This window comes from Solea senegalensis, linkage group LG19 (genome assembly GCF_019176455.1).
Source record: "Solea senegalensis isolate Sse05_10M linkage group LG19, IFAPA_SoseM_1, whole genome shotgun sequence".
Lineage (NCBI taxonomy): Eukaryota > Metazoa > Chordata > Actinopteri > Pleuronectiformes > Soleidae > Solea > Solea senegalensis.
This window is the reverse complement of record NC_058038.1, coordinates 11,159,339-11,176,069: the sequence shown is the minus strand read 5'-3', so window position 1 is coordinate 11,176,069 and position 16,731 is coordinate 11,159,339. Positions and strand designations below refer to the sequence as shown.

Sequence of the window (16,731 nt, the reverse complement as noted above, 5' to 3'; positions counted from 1 at the left end):
GGGCAGGAGGCTAAGTCTCCCATTAGAGACAGAAATTACATACAGGTCCAGGGGGATGATTATACACAAGTGATGACAGATTTGAACTATGCACGTGAGAGGGAAGTGGAAATGGATTAGCACTTACTATAAATACTGGAACCTGGTATATTAGTATATGCTGGGATTCTTTGATTTACAGAGTGCAAGGTGATTCTTTCAGAAAACCACCAACTAAAATATATATTTTTTTTTTGAAGCCGTGCTAAACAGTTTGTACATTGTGTCACTAGATAGACGTGCATAGATGGATGGATTTAAAGAACGTATTGTGAAGAAATATGTACAAATAATTAAGAAATAGTTATAAGTAATTATTCTTAATAGGTATGTCCCGACACTACTTTTTTGTGTCCGATACCGATATCAAAAACTTGAGTATCTACCGATACTGATATTTCTGATACAGTTGTTTTATGAACTCCTTTATGCTGAGTCATTTCAAAGACATAACTGTGTCACAAATATTGCTCTCCCAAAAAGAAGAAATAGATAGCCCAAACCTGACTCGTCTAAAATGCTTTTGTTGATTTTTATTTACATTTTTACAGTCTGTGCTTAGTGAAGCATGCGTTATGTAGGATTTTTGGATTGTATCAGATTGTACATGTTTATCTGTCCGATATCCGAGCCAGTGATTTTGACCAGTATTGACCAGAAGCGATACCGACTGATGCTTATTCCCACCCGTAATTCTAAATAATACCATGACTTGAATTAGGCTGTTAATTCCTTAACCTGGTAACAAACTCTGTTATATTATATATACAAGTTTTGCCTATCCGTCTATTTGCAGGCCATATAGGTTGTGATGTTGTATTGGGTTTAAGTATGTGTAGCATATTGCACCAGGTTTTGACTAGGAAGAGAAATGCATAGAATTCATTCATTCATCACCTTTATCCTCCACATGAGGGTGCCAATCCCAGCTGATATAGGGCGAAAGGTTACAATGCATGGAACAAAAAAGGCAATACATCTGTCTTTCCCGCAATATTAGGTGTTACTATTGATGTTACTCTTTATAACTATTGTCATGTCAAAAATATTGATAGACTGTGTTTAGAGACCACAGGGAGCCATTGTCCTAACCTCCCGATTAAAGGGATTGTGAAATGAGAATTGCATAAATGCAAATCCTTTTCATTTCATCATATCAGCATCAGTGTATCAGCATATAAACTGATGTGATAATAACAGTATTATGAATCGTAAGATCAATAATAACAAGACCAAACAGCAGTATTTACCTTGTAGTATATGTAATGTGATTTTTCTTTCAGGTTTCGATACAAAGACATGCAATCAACACAAAGAGAGAAAAAAACAGCAATGTATTTACAATTTACAAAGAATCACTTCTCTGTGAAAATAGCACTTATAAATATGATTTACATAACAAAATAAATATGTAAATTACCAATGTAGCTTGAGTTTTTTTTTTTCTGTTAAAAAATATGTTACAGAATAAAATTTGTAATACCTTTCCATCTCTGATCTGATGTGAAATAGAGGTCCTTTTAAAAAAACAAACATCATTCATAAAGACATTATTACATACAACATTGTCATTATATTAAAAAGTGATCTCTATGATGAAATATAATAAGGGAGTTGCAAGAGTGAACACTCGAAAGAACCTATACAAATACTCAAAAAATATACAATACACAATATTTGTCTCCCTTTAAATGTTTGTTGCATTGATCTGAGGATCGGCTGAGGTGGCCTAACGTGAATGTGTCGCCTTTGTAAGAGTCTGAACAGTCTTCTTGTGATGACGCGGCCTCTGAGACAGAGGTATAGAGTTGATGTGATGGCACTGTGTTGTATGTATAGCTACTGATAGACCTTAAAAGTGTTCACCGGTCGGTCCACTTTAGCACCTTAATCAGTTTCAGAACACAACTGAGCCAGACCATCATGGCATCTTCGTGGCTGTCGAGTGTGTGCCACTTTGAAGCCAACACTGTCAAAAATAACAGTTACGTCTGCAGTGACCTTTTGCTGTCTGATGATAATCGCTATGATAATATGAGGACTTTAACTGTATTTCTATTTGGTTACTTCCATTAGAAAATTACAGCAATTCATGCAGCCTAACTAGAGTGTGTTAAGTTGATTCAATTGGTTATTAGAGCCCGATCAATGAATTAACTGGCTGATGCCAATATTAGCCCTTTGTAGACACATTATTTTTGTCATTTAGGTTATATATATTTATTAGCTTAATTTGTAATGTAATAACAATTTTAATATACGCATTGACCGATACATTGATATCATTAATTTTTTTAAGTCAGCATCAGCCATCAATAATTCATATTGGCCAGGCTCTTGGGATTATTTGTTTCTGTCTCTCATTTTTGTCTTTGTTTTTTTCGAGGTAAATTATGAAATTTTCTTCCTGATCCAGTGCTTTTCTCAACTAACCTGTTGAACCTGATGTCTGAGATATTTGGTTTTAAGAATCATCTATAAAACTGGACAAAAATTATACCCTTATATACTCTATAGTGACTATATGGAAGGATGAAAATAATATATATTAAAAAAACATAACATCAATGAGCATCCTTAAAACTGGATTACATTCATGATATTTTTTTCTTTTACAAAGCAAAAGATAATTTAAATGGTGCGTAGCAGAGAGTCGTGCCTTAACATGGAGGCGTGTTGCCCCTGTACTTGTTGTCAGTACAACTAGGAAAAGGATTGTCGGACATGATGTAAGTAAGCCCCTTTGGTTGACTGAGGTTTGGGCTAAAGTAAGCAGGAGGTCAGAGGAATATATCAAAGGTAGAATGGGTTGTGAGGGTTGGATGAGTATTTGGAGGTATTGGCATGGGACTGGCCAGAGAGACCAGACGACCCTGCACGGGGGCTTAGCTTGGAGATACTTTTGTTTGTGCGTGTCTCTTTAGCTGCCACTGCTGAGCATGCCCAGTAGCTTGCTGGGGTCCATGCCCTGCTGCTGAGCCATCTTCTGCACGTCAAAGCCCATGTGCATGAGGAACTGAATCACGTTCATCTCTTGTCCCGTGAACTGGTCTCGGATGGTCGGGCAGGTGGGGTTGCAGTGCGGCCATGGGCAGCTGTCAATTAAATGTACGGGGCAGCCCTTGGGCGGGGCTTTGTTGTTCCTGTTGTCATGGAGACTCCGGTCCCAGCAGTGCAGTGCTCGGGGTAAGGAGGTGCCCTTAACCTGCACATCAGTCCAGTAACTAGAACACAACACATGGGGGCAGTGTCATCTCACATGTAGAACAGCCTTAGTGCAACGTTTTGAATCCTCCTGTCAATTAAGCACCAGTAAGAGATGTATAGGGAAAATTATATTATACTCACTTTCTGGTGATAACCTCATGAGACAGGCATGCTGGAGCAAACATAGCCCTGGAAACATAACAATAACAAAAATCACTATGAATCCATGCAGTTATTCTCATAAAGAATGAGAGAGTGCTGGGACAAAAACTTACGGGACATCTTTGAGTGTGTTTCTCAGCTCTATGCCCAGATTTTGTATGTAGCGCCACTGGCCCTCCTGCACAGGTTGGCCTGTCAGCTGGATGTTGTCCACTGTCAGCTGGGCCTCATCAAAGAGCCACTGGACCACAAACACCGGGCCTGCACATGGTGAACAGGTTATAGAGATTATAGGACTACATTTGAAGCCCATTGTATATGAATTAATACATACATATGCACAATATGTCTGCATAGCTATGTGTGTATTATCTGGCATTATATGCGGATCATCCGCTGTGGCAACCCCAAGAGAGGGAGAAGCCAAAAGAAAAATTATATAGACATGTTTGACTTACTCTTTATTGATGGGAATACTCTGTATCCGAAGAAGCAGTTCCACTCTTCTCCTTGATGAGTCTGCCTGCACCTTTCTGGCACCACTCCACCCCAGTACCTGACAAAGCAGGTCAAATTAAGTACAAGTTGGATATTAGTGTACGCTACACACCTGATGATCTCATCACCTGCAGCTAAAATAATACTATTACTAATAATATTGTCCAAAAATACATTTTAAGTTGATTCTAATTGTTTCCCGTACTTGATGCCTCTCTTGATGGTTTCAGTGGGGGCACAGCTGACTGTGTCCACACAGTCTGTGCAGTGGTACTGCTTGTTGTCCAAGAACCAGCCAGAGTCGGACAGACCTCGCACTTGTATCCCAGTGTGCCCTAGTCCCTCCAAGAGCTCTGCCACGCGGTCTACATTGAGCAGGACCCCGGTGCCGCCGGCACTGCACACAGAAGTGTGTCATTATCACACTGATTATACATATGCCTACCTATACAGGAATAAAAATGTTGATTTTAAAGATCAGATTACAAAGAAAGTCTTCACATGAACACACCTGCTTCCTGCTAAGAGTAGGACCTTAGCATTGTCCAGACCTTTGTTCAGCAGGTCCTTTACGACCTCCTGAATGATCAGTGAACCCATAAAGGCATAGCCACCTTCAAATAAGACAAAGAAAGCAGCACTGTAAGGTATCACTACAGACAGAAAAAGTATGTCATGGTTTTTGTCTGTCAGTCATTTCTTACTTTGCTCCGTTTTGGCTTTAGCGCCACTCCACACGTCACTGGAGCAGTATGGGATGAACCTGCACAGACAACATGAAGTTAAAATCTCTGTTTATGGTGACACGTTGGGGGTCGTTAACAACACAAACACGAGTGAGCTTACACCATGTTGGCGTTCCACCAGTGAGGGTTTTCCTCTGGCAGTGGAGACAGGATTCCCGTGCCTGCAGAGACAGATCAACATGTATCATTAGCCATCCTGGGCTGGCACTCCCAGGCACATCCTCTTCCTCTTCATCATCATTACCACATGGATTACAGTTATTACACCTCAATGAAAGAGGGAGGCATCTCTGATACTTTAGCTGTGGGCGCCAGGTAACCCTACACTGGGTGTCAGTGTCAATAACACTGCAAATTTGTCTGATCCTTTTAATTTGAGACATTGCTTGTTTGTATTTGGATGGTGGGTGTCAGGATTTACTGCAGGTGATAATTGTGCTCAGTGCTCTTGAAAAGTGAACCATTCAAAGTGTGTGAGGCGGACCTGTTTTTGTTTGGGGCCACTTGGATGAACTCATCAACCTCCTCATGGTCTCATATCGACTGTCACAGTTCTCCTTGTTGAAGCAGTACCAGCCACCTGGACACAGCCACATAAATAAAACGCATATATTTTTTTTAAAGCATCATACTAAAATCTGGGATTAAATAAAATCAGGACAATTTGCCCTTAATACTGACCTTCTAAGAATATCAACCAGCGTCTGCTGCCTCTGGATTCTTTCAGGTAGTACCTACAAGACAGCAAACAATATAAAATCAATACATTGTAGCAGTCGTCAAATAGATTCCTCAATGTTTATTTTATGCTGCCATGCATACAATCCTATGATGTGCTGTGCTGGGGTAAAGATGTAATGCAACGTAATACTGCAATGGAACGTAATGCTCTCTCTGTTTCCACCATCTGTGATGGAATCCAAGCGTGAATCCAAAACACCCATGACATCATTGTTTTCATCTAAACAAGGATATATCCTGTTGTTGGATCGCTATCTCAGAAAGGTGACACAAAAACAGCAGAAAATGTAATGCCACCGAGATGAACGCAGAGCGGAGACAACAATGAAGTTGTTTGTATGTTCATCACTTAGGAAACTGATCTTGTGATTGGGCAGGAGATAAAAATCCCCCTGTTTCCTATTCTGTTTGTACTGCAGATGCTGGTTGATGGTATTCATCATGTTTAATGTTGCAACAATTGGTAATGCACCATCGTAATCTCTTTACTTTGAACTCATCATTCCTCAGGATTGTCATCACACTCGTTCTAGATAAGATCATGGCTGCCGGCCATAGTAGTGATGAGACGATAAATTAAACAGCGTAACTTAATTTGGCTTGTGTAGATGTCCGTCTGTTGTGTATCGACAGAGCCAACAATTAAGTCTTTAAATGCACCAGAGGCAAGATAAGTATACATTAAATTTAGACTATAAAGTTAATTTTAGATGTGCTGTATGTTATATATGCATCACCTGCTTTTCAATAGATTCGATGCCAGTGTCCTTATGTAATGTTTTTCAATGCATACCAAGAGTGACTGAACTCAAGAAAAAACACAGACTTGGCGGAAGCTTTGAGTTGCTTTCTCAGACACTGAATCACATATTGGCTACTGTTCATGTTTTGTACTATTATTGTGAGCCAATGTCAGTGATGTAGGCTGAGGACTGGTGTGTGTGTGCACTGCGCTTATAAAGTGAAGGCAGGTTTGGCAAGTTAAACAAGCATGAACCCACTCCCCGATAGTGTAACTCCGGGAGATAGATCACACAGTTCAACCTTCACATTAAGTGAATGTCTTTTTCTTCCTCTTTTTTTTCTACATTGCATCCTTGTCTTTAACTGTGACAACTGTAACTGATGGATTAGTGTTTCGGCAGCCTCAGTACACACATCAGAGCCTCCTGTGGCAATGCAATTTAAATACTGCCCCTCAACTGTGGCACACAACTTAACTGTTAAGATGTGGGATAATATATTGACAGTTTTTTTTTTTTACATCAGGAACTTATGCCACAGTTTCACCCTCTGCTAATGGAACATAACAGTGTTCCTGTAGGACTCAGCAATATTTATGGTGTTAATGTGCATTTTAATATGCTTTTAATGACAACGGAATTGGTTTATCAGATTATCAGATAGAGCGATAGAGACACAGAGATAGCGATGGGCTGGGTTCTGTGCACTGAAATCTAATATGTGAAATTAAGATGTCATTTTTTTAGAAAAAATCCTGCATGTTAGTTTGAAGCAAATTAAATGAAACAATCGTTATGTGGCTAACCGTACATTTCAAAATGTTACGCTTCCCTGACGCAAAGCAGCTGTCCCTCTTATCCACACTGGAAGTGGTTCTGTCCTGGCACAATATCTTTTTTTTCCTTTTTAATTTATTTATACAGTAATGGGTTTAATGGGTGATATATATAAAATTGAGTGTAAAAATGTGAGAACTGGTTGATAGAGACCAGCTGTGCTGTCCTTAGGTCAGATACATGTGAGTTTACTTCGGGTAGCAGGATGTCCAGCGGGACGACGTGCGCCCTGCTGACGGACTCAGCAAACTAAAGAACCCCTGTGGCTTCAGGTTGCACTCACTGCTTCACAGCTTCCGCTGCTTAGACCTGCCGCTGATCCAGTCACATGGAAATCACGATCTATTACACTGTAACGTGTCTCTCAGTTTTGTTTGTACGTACCCTGCAGCACTCCCGTCGTTGCAGGTGACTGATGTATTCTCCAAAAAGTTCAGCTTCATGTCGTAGTCAAGCTTCTGCGCCGAGCACGGGTACAGGGACTGCGCCAGGTTCTTCACTTGCGTCATGAAGTTATCCATGTTCTCCTCCACGGCGGTGAAATCCAGAGGGAAGCTCTCCGTGGTGTCACCCCGGTCGGCCCGGTATGTGGGAGGAGATGCTGCGCGTCGTGGTTGCGGGTTGCGGCCACCCCGGAACCTCCGTGCGCAAAGAGCTCCGGACTGCATCAGCACCACCAGCAGCACTGATGAAATCATTCTGATCGCTGTCATCTTATCCCTGTGTTAAGCGCACGTCCTCCAAATGCAAGGGAAACAAGGTTTATTTAAAGAAAAAAAATGGGGCCAGGAAAGAAACGACTATTACGCACGGCTTAAAAGACGCATTAACACTTGGCATCCGTTCCCAAAAACGCACGCGTTTAATGTCACCTCAAATTATAAGTCATCCAGGATTTATCACAGTCATCTGTAGAATTCGCTGGATATGTATCTGTCTGATAGAAGTCAAGTACTGCTGGACCAAGCGCGCAAGCCTGAACGACAACACTCGTGCCATGCTCATGTATTTTATTCAAACTTTCCCCCCTTGTGTGTCCGTCCAGCCAATCGCAGGAGTGGGGCAGGACTCGGGGCATGATCAAGCGTGGCAGACTACCCCCCTTTTAATTTAGAGGGGGAAAACATGCCCATGAGTTGGTTCTTTTGATCCGCGATGTTTCATTTGATGTGGTGGCTTTTATTGGCCTTGAAATGCCTATTTCCCATTCCGCCACAAATTTATGAAGTGAGAATACGCATCTTGTTACACACTTGCCACAAAATCAAGTGGGAACAAAAAACAAAACGTAATCAACACCCCAAGAACAATGCCAGGGGAAAAAATAGCCTATAGGGGAAATGTGTATTATTGTTATTATTGTTTATTTTTAAAAGTACACCTCCAGAGTTTAATAGCTGAGTTAATCGTATTTTCTAAAGAAAAAGGGACTTGGACACTTGTCCTTTTTTCTTCTTTTTTTTAAAATCCAGACAGGCTTCCAAAGATCAAAGCAACCATCAGTCTTTCTCCCCCCTTGTTCCGCCTCCTCCCTCCCACTTCAGTCTCTCCCAAACTTTCCTGGTCTACTGTATATTTTAAGTCAAGCAGAGCATCCTGATGGGAAGCCAGCTTTTTAACACAGGAATGCCTCGTTATGCTTGAGGTAGGCTTTCCTTCGAACAACCAACCCCTCATTTTAAGTACACATTTAAGTTGCAGTGTGGCCCAGGCAGCAGAAGTGATCAAGGTTAGCACTTGATGGTGCTGTTTTGATGAAGATTTGTCTCACACTGAGCTCTTTATGGCTGTGTGACAAAAAACTGACTCGTTCTAAAGAGATAGGTATTGCAAAACATGTTTACAGTCAAAAACACAGGTTTAAAATACACATTTCAGTTCCAGGGTATTTTTTGTGGCAAAATCCCCCGTTTGAGGAGGTTAGGGAGATTTCATTTCATGTCTATAATAGCACATATGTGAAGCAAAGCTTATTGATTTATGCTATATCAGCTTTGTGGTCCAGAGAGAACTGCCAAGCCTGGTGTTAAAGCGAGCTCAATAGATTGCTTGTAGATCAATTTTAGTCGAATATCTGACTGTCATGAAAATGTAATAGACAAAATAGGGTTCTTTCATTTGATTTTATCCCCACAAAACAAACTGCTGTCTCAATCAGGGACTAATGCGTACTGTGTATGGTTAAATGGCCTGGTTGAAATCTACGTATATGACTGTGAATTAAAATGCTGGAGTGATAGCTAAGAAGAAGACACATTATTGTAGGAAAAAGTGTGATCATTTTAAATCATTCATATAAAATCAATTATGGCATAAATGTGAAACTGCTCTGTGTCCTCAGAAAAACAAACAACTCTCACTTACTGTAGCCCCTGTGGTCAATCGGCATGTGCAAAGGATGTTGAAGTGTTCCGAGCCAGGTACGATGGATATGAAGTCACCAGCAGGACTGATGGTATTCATTGAGAACTTCAAACAGATGCTTGTATAGATTAAAACATGTGGTAGGGCCCAGAAGGAGAGGCTCTGTCACAGATTGAGTCTAGTCACTTTGACCTATACCTTTCTGTTTTTATCACACGTCATCCACAAAAATGTAACCCTTAAATCGCTCACAGATGGACACTGGCCTCTGACGCAGAGATGCCCCAGTGGTTGGTCAAAACATCCTCTGACCTGAGTGACTGAGAAGTGTGAGCACTCGGAGGCACCTCAACATGTTAATTCAGAGAGGACGTGAAGGATACTGTGTTGAAGTGACCTCACCGTAGTAAGCTGGAGACGGAGATAGAGACATTGCTAAGCTCTGCTACTGTTGTCACAGAGTGCTTTATTCTCTCCTGTGCACCTCGTTTGAACTCCGAGTGCTAAGCCTTTCTGGCTTTCACTGGTAATTCTCCCTGTTTTTCTTTGCCTCCCATCATCTGTGCATATCATAGTCACACACTGAACTATGCACATCCTAATGGATTAATCCTAGATTTAGGTCATTTGAAAATGACCCAGCTGTTCTGATGGCAGTCCCTCAGAAGTGCCCCCATAGCCCCCACCCCAACCCCAGGCCTCCTGTGAAAGTCAAAGCCTGTCTTTCATCTGCGATCAGTTGCATGTGCCCTCACAGATCCACAGGTTTTACTGCTTAAGTCTGGGCTGGCAGCATCGATCATGTGACTGTTGCCTGCCTGGCGTTTAGACACATCATAGCTCTGTGAGCACTCACTGTCTGCGCCGCCTGCCAGTTCTGCTCACACATCCCCATTGTCCGTCTCTCCATGCCTGTTAGTTTTGATTTGCACATGCTGTTGTCGAAGGATCCATCCGTGATCATCAAATCCTGCTAGTTGGAACTGTAAGGTCAGGTTACATCAAAGAGATCAGGAGGGATCAGCCTCTTGAAAGGGACAGGCTCTGGCTCACATCATCAGAAACAGGTGGAGGTCCTCACTGGAAGAACAAAGGAGAGATACCTATCTATAAAACTTATATGATATAGACATTTTTCCTTATATTCATTTAAATTGTCACCCTCTTCTACACAGTAAACTGCACCAGCATTAAAACATTTGATATCAGGTTAGATTAGGGATTGCAGGACTCAACTATAGCACTAAATCCCATGAAGGTTGCAACACCAAAGCCTGACATTTAGTGGTATTAACTTACAAAGTGTTTAAGTGTGGAAATCTGGTAAAAGCCTGGGTGAAAGGGGAACTGGAAATGTATGAGAGCAACTCAGGTGTTACAAATTAGTCGAAAACGTGTTGAAACCTTGACACATTTTGTGTATATTGTAGTAACGACTTTTAATTTCTCCTGTGGCCAATATTTCTCTGTTTTTGAAAGGAGACAGAGAGGAGTCACTGTATTCTGAAAAAGAAAACTGATCTATAAATGTTGCCTATGCAAAAAACATTTGATATTGTCAATTAACCATTTGAGACTACCTCCCTCATGGAAATGTTTTTGAGCTTTGGCTTCTGTTTTGCGTCACCTACAGGCAATCCTCAGTCCCCTTGACGCTATTGTTTAAAATCCAAAACGAACATGTTCAGAGGTTCCTGGGTGTTAACACGTGGTGGCATTCCTTTAATGTACCCACACCACATGTCCCTGATATTACCCAGGGAAATGGTAAACAACCTTGATCCTGACTTAAGAGTCAAGAGGTACCATCTAAGATGTGGATGTAAATGGGGAGAAAGAGAGCGTAAGGGAGGCAGGAGACATCTGTCGAGCAGGCTCTTATTTCGTAAGAGCAGTCCGTCTATTGTTTGCAGATGATGCCCTGTCTGATAAAAATGGACTCTTTCAAGATAGGACAGCTTGCATTAGGGGTCTCTTGTGGCACAGAGGGGTAACCAAATAGTTCAGCCGACAGGTCACCTGTTAGTTGTTGATCTTTCATCATCTGAGTGATTGTCGCAAAGTAGCTGCCATTGCCTGTAAACAGCGCTGTCACACCATTCACACTAAGCAAGATGGATGTTTGTGTCGGTCAGGACTATGGGGGCACATGCATGTTAATGTGTAGGAATGTGCTGGTTTACAGGAGGATGAATGAGAGGAACCTAGCTGTGTTGGAGTTTTACATTTATACCAGCTTCCTGAATCACCCTTTGCAAGTTCCCTCTGCCAGGTAGCAACTAAGGAGGGAGCGTAGACCTATTAACATTCGGGACCTGCTATTATTATCATCAGAGAGGCGGCAGTCCTCCTTCTCCTATGCCTATTCTCATCTCTACGCAGACAGAAGGAGAATCAAACCCTTTTGTCTTGGAAATGTTTATTTATGCCAAAAGATTCACCAAAGGACATGGAAAAGTCCTTATTACAGGTCATGTCAGTGGAACCACAACACATAATTCATTTTCTGTCCTTTAACCTGGTAGTCTCTGTGGGGAAATTCTTTTGAAGTCCACACCCTGCTGTAAAACATGGTCATTATTCAATTATGTGAGAGAGAGAGAGCTGTATTTGAAACTGTTCTTGAGAGTGTTGATTTTAAAGACTGAAGGTTGGCAGGAGATTTAGCATTTAGCATAGATTGAAAAGATTTTTGTTTCACTGTGGTTTCATGAAGGACAGAAACATGAAAAAGAGGGAGACGTTGGCACAGAGCATTAATCTGTTGCTCATTCAAAATGCTTTGCAGTAGTTTTTCAGACAGGGATTAAGTCTAGTTCTAGACTATAAGACTAGATTTAATCCATGCACGGTACACCGGCCCATAATGTTTTGAGTACACGGTATGTGCTTCAGTCCACTGAGCCACTTGGACACCATTAGTGCATGGTATGTGCCTCATTATTTCTGACACTCTCTTAACACCGAGCAGCCGTTTGCTTTTATCCTCTCTGTGAGAAGATGAGGCTACTGTAATCAAAGAAGACAATGATCAGTGCCAGCCTCTTATCCTGGCCTGGTACCTGCTTTGATGTCATATTTTTGTCTATAGCAAGCTGTGGCCCATGCCAAAGAGCACCCATAGTCGCCAACTGTCTGACAGCCTGCCTTTCATCAGAATGACATCACTGTGCTACTTGATTACTTTCCACAGGCTCTTCCAGGCCTGGGAATTTTCTAACCAGGAATCTCAACTCATCTTCTATGCCTTTTTTTTTACACCCTCAAAGTGAAAGAAACACACATTTAAATCACAAATTAGTGTGTGGCATAAGTGGGTAGGGACAGTTTTCATATTAAACGCGAACAGTACACTGTTGCGTGTGTTGGATATTTGCTATAAGATTTTGTTGCGTCTCATTCTGGATTAAAAAAGTTTGTTTTTCTGTTTTTTCCGGTTTCTTTTATGCAGTGAATGTTGCAATGCAAGATGGAGCTCAATACATATGAATGAGCAACATGAAAAGGCAAAATTAAACATGGAAAATTAAAGCAACCGTACACACTGCAATCTTTCAGCTCAATGTTTCCCTCACCCTTGATATTCCCTCCACAGGGGAAGAGAGCAGTGATAAATTACAAGGTAGCATCTGAAGTGTTTGCTTTTGGAGGAAGCTGAGGAAAGTGTCGTGTGAGGTGGATATTTATAACCAACTTCTCTGGCTGGCAGTGCTGCCTCACTGCACGGCGTCGGCTTCACAGGACCTCAGTCTGTCTTTACCTGTAGGTCAGAAGCTCAGATGGGCTCGCCTTCCCACATCATACAGACTCTCCTGTAGATGCCCTGAGGACCAGGAGGTGTCTTGGGGCCCCTGACCATCCTTTGACTGGAAATTCAAAAGTAAAAAAAAAGTTTTCAAAGGATTAAGGAGTGTGTTTGTTTATTCTCAGTCCAGAGGATGTAGAGAATGACTGCATATCTGCAAGAGACTGAAGTGGGATAGACAGTACATAACTCATGTGGCTGCCAAGCCCTCACTGCTCTTTGATGTATTCAAATGCATACAGCACGTATCCTCTCACAAACACAGGTAGGTATAATTACTGTCGGGGGATCTAATTAGGAAGACGGATTGAGATATATTGAAGCTAATTAAACCAAGGTACAATAGTACAGGGTGCCTACTATAAAAGCCACTAAGCCATTGAAATCTGGGTGTCTTCCCGCATAGTTCTCATCTTTGCTTTGAGGTCACTTGTGGTCAGCCAGTGGAAACATTTATTCAAAACAAGGTAACATATCTGTTTGGGAACCTACAGCACCCACTTCCCTTTCTCCTGTGGCAGGAAGAAGGTGGTGATTTGTGGTAAGAAGAAAGTGTTACTCAGGCGTTACTCACAAAGAGTGCTAGAAGGTCCTTCAGCAGGACTCATCATCTTGTTTTTGTGATGACTAATGACCAGATTGCTACCAGCACCTTTTCTCTATCTGTATCTGGATGTGATCTTTTAATAATGCTTAAGGAATATGAGGATGGGGGTTCCTTTTTTGACCCTCGCCAGAAAAAAAGAGCTAATGTAAACCACAATGTTTACTTTTTTGTGTCTTTCCTGAAGGTGTGTAAACCGGAAAAAAGCTGATTGTGAATGAGAAGAAAGTAGAGCTAAATCCTAAGTTCCACCACCAGGATGTCATATTTCTAAAAGTGAGGAGTACAAAAACAATTATGATGAAAAATAAAACAAAATTCCACCAATGTGAATGGCCTCACATCTGGAGGACAGGTGTAGGCCCAGTTCTCACGTGTCAAACATTTCTCCCTTATTTACTTGTTTAAGAGTCCACAAAAGCCCAAGTGAATGAGTTGTGTACCTCTGGATTTGATACGGGAGGCGATTCTTCGAGAAACCAAAAGGTTCTGTTATCCCCCCGAAATGAAAGCATAGCAGGTAGGTATAGGGCATATATGACAACTGTAACGTGTCTGAAGCGTAACCTGTTCTCTGGCCCTCGCTTTGAAACCAGATGAAGATCGGCTGCAGCCCTGAAGTCATTACACCTTCAAAGGTAATTAACACATGGCTTTTGTTTGGGCCCGATGAGCCCCAGATTATGTAGGTACAGATGGTCATGGGGCAGACGACAGATACCAAGAGCAAGGTGTGCGTGGACGTGCTTTCATGTCAGCAGGAAGTGCTTGACCCCTGGCCCCCTCTTGACCCCAAATCTAGGCTGTCAACGCCACTTCCTTGAGTGCCCTGTAAAGATTAACATGTGGACAGAGACAAGGGGCCTTCAAAAAACCCTGTGTGATGAGCAAGAAAACCCAGCTGGCATATTTGCCCTGCAAGACCTTTCGCCAGTTTGTCCTAGTGCAAGGTTATAGGAGAAAAATGGCTTGTTTGACCTTCTAGATGGTGGTGAGTAGTGTAGGACCTGGAAATCAGAGCCATGCCTTTCTAAGGAAGTGTCCAAAAGAAAACTCTAGGTGAATCCACTTTTTATTCACAATTTATATAATTAATTGTATTATATTTTTTTGAAAATGGGTCCCAGAGTGGAGAAATCTCAAAACGCCACCCTTGTGTTTTCATATAGAGAACCAATACGATTCTTTGGGAAAGTGATGTCATAATCCCACCTTGCGCTTGCACTTCTAGCAATCGTTGTGATTGTTGTTTTTCTCTTCTTTGCTTCTGTTTGGTCTTCTTCCTCTGTTTCTGTGATTATATACATTCTAATTTGAATACTATATACAGGCCTGGCATATGTACTACAGCATTTAGAGTCATATTTTCATGTGGATACAGACATTTCCTGAAACGCTGCAGTGACTACGGGAAACAGAAAGGGCCCAAATGTTATTTGTGGTATGTGTTGTTTGTTGCTCATTTTGAGAAACCACCACTTGGTGTATTTTTTGAGGTGGTAAATATCAGCACTTCCTCCTTTTGCCATGCAAGGAGGTCTTGCCTTGACCTTGAAGCCACACAAAGCACCATATTGCACACGGGTGTGCCTATATTGGGAGACGACTCAGATGAGCCTCTTTTTTTACCGTTCAGCCCCTCTGATCTCTCTCCCAGAGCAGATACCACAGGGGCCATGTGTAGAAAGGTATTTGTAGTCATCAGTGCAACACCACCATAGTATTCATCTGTGGTCAATTCGCTGTGCTGAAATGAGAGGAGAAGTTCGACATTTTGTGTTTCAAAATACAACGTAATTATTTGGTGAGAAGTGAGATGTAGCATTTCTGGCTGGCAGATTTTTGCCTGCAGGCATCCCCTTTTGTCTGGTAAAACAGCAAACAGTGAAACAAATTCTTTACTTTAAACAAGTGAAACAAATTCTTAATCCTAATCATCTTTCATTGAGGGTGGTGAATTAAGAATGTTAACATTTCATTTTGAATGAGTAATGTGCTGTCATCACTCTCTACAGTGTCCACTCTCCTCGTGTCGAGACACACAACACAGGTTTATTTTTTGATTGAGTCATTTTGAGCATTGTAATTGAGGGTGACGAAGAATTTAAACATCGAGCGTGACTCAGTCTGTGTGAGTAATGCTAAGGTAAATGACAAATGGACACACTATGATGCCGAAACCACATCACAACAGTGATTATGCTTTTTCTTGCAGTGGTTTCCTATCGCTGTGTAACACTGTGTAAGCACTCCACATGTCAGCAGACTGGTCCAGATCTACGTTATCTGTGCCGCAAATATACACATACACATGCAGAGGCATAGGCACACAGTGATCCCTACAGTTTCATATGAGTTATCCCCAGCAGACACTTGGATCTGTGGGTCAGCAGTCTGTCTCAGGAGAGTTGTTTGATGATGGCGTTTTATTGTTCCAGAAGGTCAAGATCTTCAAAGCTCTTCTTCTCTTCTCCATAGGGCGCCCAGGCGGCAGCTGTTGGAGTACACTCAGCTTTGTGTTTTTATACGGGAGACGAGGTAGGTCAAGCCCACTCTCACAGAAATGTTTTTACTGGGGGGGTAGGCACTCAGCGGACACTATAATATTGTTGTTCTGCCCCTTTTGTGCTGGAAAGCGGGGAGCGTGTGAATCCTGTCGAATGGGACGTCACCTCTGCCGGCCCTGACGCTGATCAGAAGGCCTTGTTGGCATTATTTAGCAGTGTGTCTGTGTGTGAATGAGTGTGTGTGTGTGTGTGTGAATTGTCACGGACAAAAGATCAAATGTCTTCTCTGTTGTGCATTTATAATGCGTTGTGCAACAGTGTTTACACAAAGGCAACACCGACATTCTTGTGTAGTCGTGTTTTTTTTTGTTTTTATTTCAGCAGATTATCTGATCCAACTTCTGTTTAGAGTAAACCAAAGGTTTCCTTGTCGTATTATTGCTCCATACATTTCAAATCTCACTCCAGGTCTCTGCTG

At 41.7% G+C, this 16,731-nt stretch overlaps 1 protein-coding gene and 1 long non-coding RNA gene across 2 annotated transcripts in view; one reads left to right on the top strand and one right to left on the bottom strand.

Annotated features, from left to right (window-relative positions):
- Positions 1-16,731, top strand: part of LOC122784919 — a 58,057-nt gene that overhangs the window by 4,135 nt on the left and 37,191 nt on the right. The window contains exon 3 of the long non-coding RNA XR_006362230.1: positions 16,225-16,284. This is a non-coding gene — a long non-coding RNA (uncharacterized LOC122784919). The remainder of the gene's footprint in view (positions 1-16,224; positions 16,285-16,731) is intronic.
- On the bottom strand, positions 1,285-8,991 carry notum1a (notum, palmitoleoyl-protein carboxylesterase a). Its single transcript, XM_044050345.1, has 11 exons — positions 7,358-8,991; positions 5,334-5,386; positions 5,137-5,232; positions 4,753-4,813; positions 4,611-4,669; positions 4,418-4,520; positions 4,112-4,303; positions 3,867-3,964; positions 3,522-3,669; positions 3,388-3,435; positions 1,285-3,263 (listed from the first exon to the last, which is right to left on the bottom strand). Exons 1-11 carry the CDS (start codon positions 7,684-7,686, stop codon positions 2,960-2,962), a joined length of 1,491 nt encoding a protein of 496 aa, XP_043906280.1. The 5' UTR covers positions 7,687-8,991; the 3' UTR covers positions 1,285-2,959.